Source organism: Gekko japonicus, unplaced genomic scaffold (genome assembly GCF_001447785.1).
Source record: "Gekko japonicus isolate JY-2015 unplaced genomic scaffold, Gekko_japonicus_V1.1 scaffold2050, whole genome shotgun sequence".
Classification (NCBI taxonomy): Eukaryota; Metazoa; Chordata; class Lepidosauria; order Squamata; family Gekkonidae; genus Gekko; species Gekko japonicus.
The window spans coordinates 155,845-163,105 of NW_015167113.1; the positions used below are offsets into that span (position 1 = coordinate 155,845).

Genomic DNA, 7,261 nt, shown 5'->3' on the forward strand with positions numbered 1-7,261 from the left:
ACTGGCATGGAGAAAATTTGCTTCCTGACCCCAACGTGGTGATCGGCATTTCCCTGGGCGTGTAAGAAAGGGCCACAAGAACTAAGCCCTGAGGCAACCCTTCCTGCCCTCCCTTCTCGTGATCTGCCTCAGTTCAGAGATCAGTTCCCCTGGGGAAAAATGGCATTCCACCACACTGAGGTCCCTGTCCTCCCCAGGCTCTACCCCCAACTCTCCAGGAGTTCCCCAGGCCAGAGAGGGCAGCAGCCCGTCTCCTCCGGCCCTGCCTTGGCTGGCCCTTTGCCCGCCCCCTCCCTCCCTCCCTGGCAGCCTGCAACCAACTGTCTTACCATCAGGGGTCATTTCCTGCAGGAGCGCACAGGAGCAGAGCTCCGACAGTAAAGAGCCCAGGGGGCGGGCACATGCAACAAGCCCCACCCCCCCTGCTCCCAGCAGCCCTCACTCAGAGCAAGAAGCAGCCAGGTAAGCTGTAGAGCCCCCACCCAGTCCAAAACAGTCTGGTGGCAGCTTTAAGACCAAGTTTTATTCAGGTACCAGCTCTCCCTCCTCTGCGAGGGCAGATCTGCGCGTTCCCCCCACCCAACAGCTAGCAATCCAAAACAGTCCAGTGGAGCCTGAGCGGTGGCTGTTGCCTTCTGACTCACTTCCGGTGATGTCAGGGTGTGTGGCATAATGCAAATAAGTTATGCTAATGGGTTATGCTAATGAGCTCCTGCACCTCCTTTTCTACGAAATGACCCCTGCTTACCATGCGACACCTTCCCCTCCGGGCAGAAGCATCCCTCCACGCAGGTGAGGGCCTGGCAGTGTTCGGGGGGCTCCAGGCCAAAGTTCTTGCAGGACTGGGGGCAGGCAGGGCCACAGGGATCGTACTCCAGCCCATGGTCACACTGCAGGGCTGAGAGGACACAGAGAGGAAGGCACAGAGCCGAACGTGAGCGCCTGGAAGCTGCGCCAGGGACTACGGCCCAGCAAACCTCCTCACTTCCAGGAGGACTGCCCGGGCGAGCGATCTTGGGGTCGTGGTGGAGGAATGGAGGGAAAGGTCAACTCCCTCGCAAACGGGCCTGCCGGCTGCCGCTCAGTGACCCTCCCCAGCAAGGCAGTTCTCTTTGGGCTCCAGCCCCTTGGCCAGTGTTCGCCCAGGAGGCCCAGGGAGCACAGAGGCTTCTGGGAAAGGAGTCTCTGTTTCCTCCCCCCCCCACCTCCCATAGGAGTACCAGGCTTACAGCTAGTGTCGCCAGCCTACAGGTGGGGCCTGGAGTTTCCTCCCAGGATTAAAGCTGGTCTCCAGATGACGGAGATCTGCTTCCTTGGGGGAAATGGCAGCTTGACAGGCTCTGCGGCATCGCCCCCCTGCTCAGCTCCCTCTGCAAAATCCCACACACACACCACCGGCCCTGCCACCACATCTCCAGGAATCCCCCAGGCCAGAGCTGGCAACCCAACTTACGGCACAGCTCCTGGCTCCTCCAGCGCACGGCCACGCCCCGCTTGCTGCACTCCTCGGCATAAGTGGCAATGGCCGTGCACAGGCACTCACAGTCTCCCCCCGAGTCACACCTGGGGGTGGGGAGAGAGAGCGGGGGGGGGGCTACATCAGAGGGGGGGCAGCCAAGGGACACCCCAGGACACTCTTGGGGGAGGGGCTATCTGGAGGAGGGCTATCCTTGGAGTCAGTGTGGGAGGGGGGAACCTGACCAGGTCCAAGGAATCCCCCAGGGGTATCAGTGGGGCTCCCTTGGGGCCAGGCCAGGAAGGGAGAAGAGACTGGATTCATACCCCATGGCCTTTCACTACCCAAAGGAGTCTCAGAGCGGCTGACAAACACCTTTCCCTTCCCCTTCCCCTCCCCACAACAGACAGGCACCCTGGGAGGCGGGTGGGGCTGAGAGAGATCTTTTTCAAGGACAGCTCTTGACAGAACTACGGCTTGCCCAAGGCCATCCAGCCATGTGCAAGTGGAGGAGGAGTGGGGAATCAAACCTGGTTCTCCCAGATATAGATGAAGAAGAAGAGATTGGATTTGTACCCCGCCCTTCACTACCCGAAGGAGTCTCAGAGCGGCTTACAAACTCCTCTCCCTTCCCCTCCCCACAACAGGCACCCCCTGTGAGCAGTGTTCCCTCTAAGCTGAGTTAGTGTGAGACAGCTCAGTTTTTTAGCCTCCGACTCACACATTTTTGCCTTAGCTCAGGAAGGAGGGCACCAGAGCAAACTAATTGATGCAGTAGCCAAATTGCTCCCTCAGGAGCTCAGAAAGTAGAATTTTTTTCTCACAAGAAGACTCCACAGCTTAGAGAGAGCATTGCCTGTGAGGTAGGTGGGGCTGAGAGAACAGCTCTGAAAGAACTGCATGTGGAGGAGTGGGGAACCAAACCTGGTCCTCCCAGACTAGAGTCCGCGCCCCTAACCCCTACTCGCTCCTTCCCGTGAAACACGTGGCTGTTTCTCACACACACCCTTCCCTCCAAACTATCTGGATAGAAGATGTAGAGCATGAGGAGAACAGCCAGAGGTGCCACAGAAGAAGAAATCCTCGCAGCTGCAATGAGCTGGCCTGTGGTAGTGGTGAGAGAGTTCGCGGAGGTCTGGAGAGACCTGGGTTCAGATGCTCCATGAGCCGCACCTTGGGCCAGCCATGCTCCCTCAGCCTCACTCACCTACCCGGGTGGTCAGAACGGCACAGAGGGGAAGCGAAGGCCACACACACCACCTAGAGATCCTCGGGGAAGCTCCTCTTGTTCCCCTTTTTGGATGACCCTGACCAGGGATGCTTCAGAGACAGCCAGTTTGGTTTGGTGGTTTGGAGCGCGGACTCTAATCTGGGACAACCGGGTTTGGATTCCCCACTCCTCCACATGCAGCTGCTGGTGTGAACTTGGGTCAGTCACAAGTCTTTTCAGAGCTGTTCTCTCAAGGGCTGTTCTCGAGAGAGCTCTCTCGGCCCCACCTACCTCACAGGGTGTGTCTGTTGTGGGGAGGGGAAGGGGAAGGAGTTTGTAAGCCGCTTCCAAGCGAAGGGCGGGGTGTACATCCAATCTCCTCCTCCTCCTTCTTCACATGAACCATCTCCTTCCCTGCATCCCTGTGTGCCAACTACGGTCCTCAGGCAGCCATCTGCTGGCTCTCCCACCACTGAGGGTGGCCTGCCTGGCATCGCCTGGGCCTTTTCCATCGTGGCTCCAGTTGTGGGGAAGGGGCCAGTTTGGTGTCGTGGTTAGGAGTGCGCGGACTCTAATCTGGGAGAACTGGGTTTGATTCCCCACCCCTCCTCCACTTGCACCTGGCTGGATGACCTTGGGCAAGCCGTAGTTCTCTCAGAGCTGTTCTCTCAAGGGCAGTCCTTGAGACAGCTCTCTCAGCCCCGCCTCCCTCACAGGGGGTGTCTGTTGTGGGGAGGGGAGGGAAAGAGAAAGGAGTTTGTGAGCCGCTCTGAGACACCTTTGGGTAGTGAAGGGCCATGGGGTATAAACCCAATTTCTTCTCTTCTTCTTCCTCTCCCTGAAGAAGTGGGGGGGGCTCCTTGGAAATCCTCAGGGGGCACTGCCAGGGCTGCCTGTTTGCCAGGGCTTTTTTGAGGGGGGGTGTTTTGAACTGGCAGGCCTCTTCCGAGGGGGGAGAGATGCCCTTTTTTCCCCCGTCCTTAGCAGATAATGTTGTTAAGGATTGTTGTGAGCTGCCTTGAAGCACAAGGAAAGGCGGGATTCAAATGTTTTCATGAAACGTGTTCGGAGTCTGTCTCCCTTCTGGGGCTGGGGCAGGGAAGGGACTTGGCCTCCACATGTGCTCCCCCACTCCCCCCCCCCCGGGGTGATGGGATGTTCTCAGCCACCTACCCGCAGGCGTCAAAGACACACCACTCGTAGAACTGCTGGCAGGGGAGCTCCTCGCGGCAGGGGGCAAAGAGGTCCTGCAGCAGGATCCCGCAGCGCTTCCGAGCCCAGGTCACCCGGTGGGAGTTCACCTAGCCAGGGTGAGCAGAGGGGTGGGGGTGAGGGGCTTCCTGGCCGGGGCTCCTCCTTCAAGGTATTCTGTCATTCCCCCCCCCATGCTCTTCCTCCCTGCTGCTTAGCCAAAGAGACCCCCCCCCTTCCCTGTCTTGGTCGCAGGGCCAACCCAGCCTCCAGATCACTGCAACTTTTTTGCTTCTCCAGCCAGGGTGGAGGACACCGTGAGACATTGAGGAGCAGCCGGCCAGGTGGAGAAAGAGCCCGAGGGGCCACGGGAACTCTGCTCCTTATAGAATCCTAAAATCACAGGGTTGGAAGGGGGCCATAGAGACCAGCCCCCTGCCCAATGCAGGACCAGCCTAAAGCGTCTCTGACAAATAGTCGTCCAGCCTCTTCTTGAAAGCTGCCACTGAAAGGGGAGCTCACCACCTCCCTGGGCAGCTGATTCCACCTCTGAACCACTCTAACCCTGAAAAAGTGTTTCCTAATATCCAGCCAGTCCCTTTCTGCGTGTAATTTAAACCCGTCGCTTCGGGTTCTCCCCCAATCTCCTCTTCGCCAAACTAAGCATTCCCAGGGCCCTGAGCCTTTTAGCAGGTGCGCCCAAAGGATGAATCCCACCCCCCTTGAGCTGCCCTCCGATGCTCATCGGCTGAGCAGCTTTCCAAGCTGAAACTCAGAAGACAGATCTAAAAGACCCCCCCCCTCTCTGCCTGCTGGGAGGCCACGAAGACTTCAGGTTTTCAGGCTGGTGTGTGTGTGTGTGTGAGACCGGTTTGGCCCTGATTGCCTGAGTTTGGCCGACTGCTGTCTGTATTGCTCTCCCGAGCACTTCCACCACTGTCCACGGACAGATTATGAGAAGCATCCCTCAAGGCTTCCCTGAACTTCCCCGGGCACAGAACCAGGGGTCATTTTGTAGAAAAAGAGGTGCGGGAGCTCATTTGCACAACTAATCTGCATATGCCACACCCCCTGGCAAAGGGCAGGCATGTTTAGAATGCCTTTCTTTCCCTTCCCCATCTGGGGAAGGGAAAGAAAGGCATTTGAATCCCCCCAGGTGGCGGGGGGGGGCTCTGCAGGCCTTCCCTGGCCCATACGCCTGTGCGGGTGGGCCAGGAAAGGTGGCGGGGGGGCCGCCCCGCCCCTGGGCTCCTTACTGCTGAAGCGCCGTTCCAGCGCGCTCCGGTAGGAAATGAGCCCTGCACCGAACGCAGGCACAACGAATACCTTGCTGCCCCCTCTCTTAAGGACCATGTTACGTGACCACACTTCACTTTAAAGACCAACAAAAACTCATGGCAGGGTAGGAGCTTTCGTGAAGGTACCTGAAGACACCGAAGGTATCAAAAGAAGTGAACAGCGGCTCACGAAAGCTCCTACCTCTGCCACCAAATTTTGTTGGCCTTTGAGGTGCGGCTGGACTCTGGCTCTTTTCTACTGCTACACACTAACACGGTGGCCCGTCTTGATCTACCCTTCATGTGTGTCTGCTAAATGCCGTCATGTCACTTCCAACGTACGGCGGTCCTAGGAATGAATGTCCTTCAAAATGACCTATCATTAACCGCCTTGTTCAGGTTTTGCAAACTGAGGGCCTTTGTGGCGTCCTCGATGGTGTCTATCCATCCATCCCTTCTCAGGTAAAGGCAGAGGGTCTCTTGGCTGGAAGAAGAGGCATTTGGATGGTTTCGCACATGCCGAATAATGCACGTTCAATGCACTTTGCAACTGGATTTTACTGTGTGCAACAGCAAAACCCACTTGCAAGTGATCACTGAAGTGCACTGAGAATGGGGATGGTCCCTAGGGTTCCCAGCCTCTACGTAACAGATGTCTAGACAACAGTCATCAATCTACGGAGAAAATGGTTGATCTGGAGTCCATGGCATTATAACTCACCTCCCCAACTCTCCCCTCCCCAACCTCTGCCCTCTCCAAGCTCCACCCCTGAGATCTCCAGGGATTTCCCAACCTGGAGTCGGCAGCAACCCTAAGAACACATCCTGAGAAACAGTCATCTCCTCCTCCCAGAAAATGCCTCTGAGTTCAGGAACGTCTGAACCCCGGGCAGGAGACAAAAGCCCCCTACCCCCGGCTGCCAGCCTGCCACCCCTGTCCTGTCAGCTTGTCCTCCCCAGCCACAGGGGCAGGGGTCCCTGCACCCAAAACTCTTGCAGTGGGGTGCCCATGTGGGCATACCGTGCACGGGTGCTCAAAGTCCTCGCTGTTGACCTCCGGGCACAGCAGGCTGACCCGCCAGGAGTTGCCAAAGAGGTCGGCGGTGGGCTCGACGATACCCTGCCTGCTGACGAAGTCGTTCTCTGTGTCCCCATCGAAGTTCCCACACAGGCCTGCCACACGGCCCTGGTACTTGGCGTCCAGCTTGACGTAGACCCGAGTGCCTGGAGGAGGCAAAGAGAAGACACCAGCATGGACAGCCTGAGGTTAGAGAAATGCATGGGGGAGAGACCTATCTAAGGCCCGTGGCAGCTCAAGAGGATCTCCGCACTCAGAGGCAGGCCGAGCCTGAAGGGCCTTGCTGGGGGACAGTGGAGGAGGCGGCTTTGGCCTGGGACCTCTGGGGGGCATTTGGCGGGCTGTGGTGGGGAAGAGGATGCTGGGCTGAACCGACAGGGCCTCCCTTAGGTCCTGCCAACTGGCCACGGAGGATTCTGGGACACCAGAAGGCCAGAGAGGAAAAGGGGAGGGAATCAGGAAGGGGAGGGGGAGAATGGTGGCCCAGGGGGCTCTCCGAGGCCACTGCTGTGGGGAAACTGCACATCTGCCCTTGTCTGATGAAGACACAAGCATCCTGCTTTCCTTTCCCTCCTGTTTCTAAAATGGCACATTTCTAGTCCTCATGACTACTGAGAAAAACGTGAGTGTGCAGGGCTGCTGTCCTGGAGAGCTAAGGACGCAGGGAGACCTGAGGACTGTAGAGCCGCATCGCACAATGTTGTGGGTGAAGAACAGACCACTGCAGAATTCTGGCAGCAGCCCTGGGGCATGTGTGTGATGATGATGGTGGGGCAAAAGAGCACACACCCCAGCATGCGCACTGCCTCAGTTGGTGGCGTCTTCCCATCTTTCGTCTCAGGCTAGGGGGTCTCCTGCATTCTTGCTTTCCTTGCTCAGTGTGTTCCTGTTGCTTTCCTGCTCCACACATGTTTAGCTCCCTCTAGTGGTCGATTCAATACAACATCACTTAGTGTCCAGCATAACTCCCTGCCGATTTAAACTGCAGGTTTTAACGCGAATGCGGAAGAGCCCCATTTCTTTCCCACTGGCAGCTGCCTTCTGGTCTC

General features: G+C 57.6%; 1 protein-coding gene across 1 annotated transcript in view; it reads right to left on the minus strand.

The window, feature by feature from the left end:
- The window catches only part of SSPO (SCO-spondin), a 184,388-nt gene that overhangs the window by 131,124 nt on the left and 46,003 nt on the right, over window positions 1-7,261 (minus strand). Inside the window, exons 21-24 of the mRNA XM_015412955.1 lie at window positions 6,156-6,358; window positions 3,840-3,967; window positions 1,454-1,563; window positions 749-898 (exon numbers count right to left, since the gene is read on the minus strand). Coding sequence (XP_015268441.1) covers window positions 749-898; window positions 1,454-1,563; window positions 3,840-3,967; window positions 6,156-6,358 — 591 coding nt within the window. The remainder of the gene's footprint in view (window positions 1-748; window positions 899-1,453; window positions 1,564-3,839; window positions 3,968-6,155; window positions 6,359-7,261) is intronic.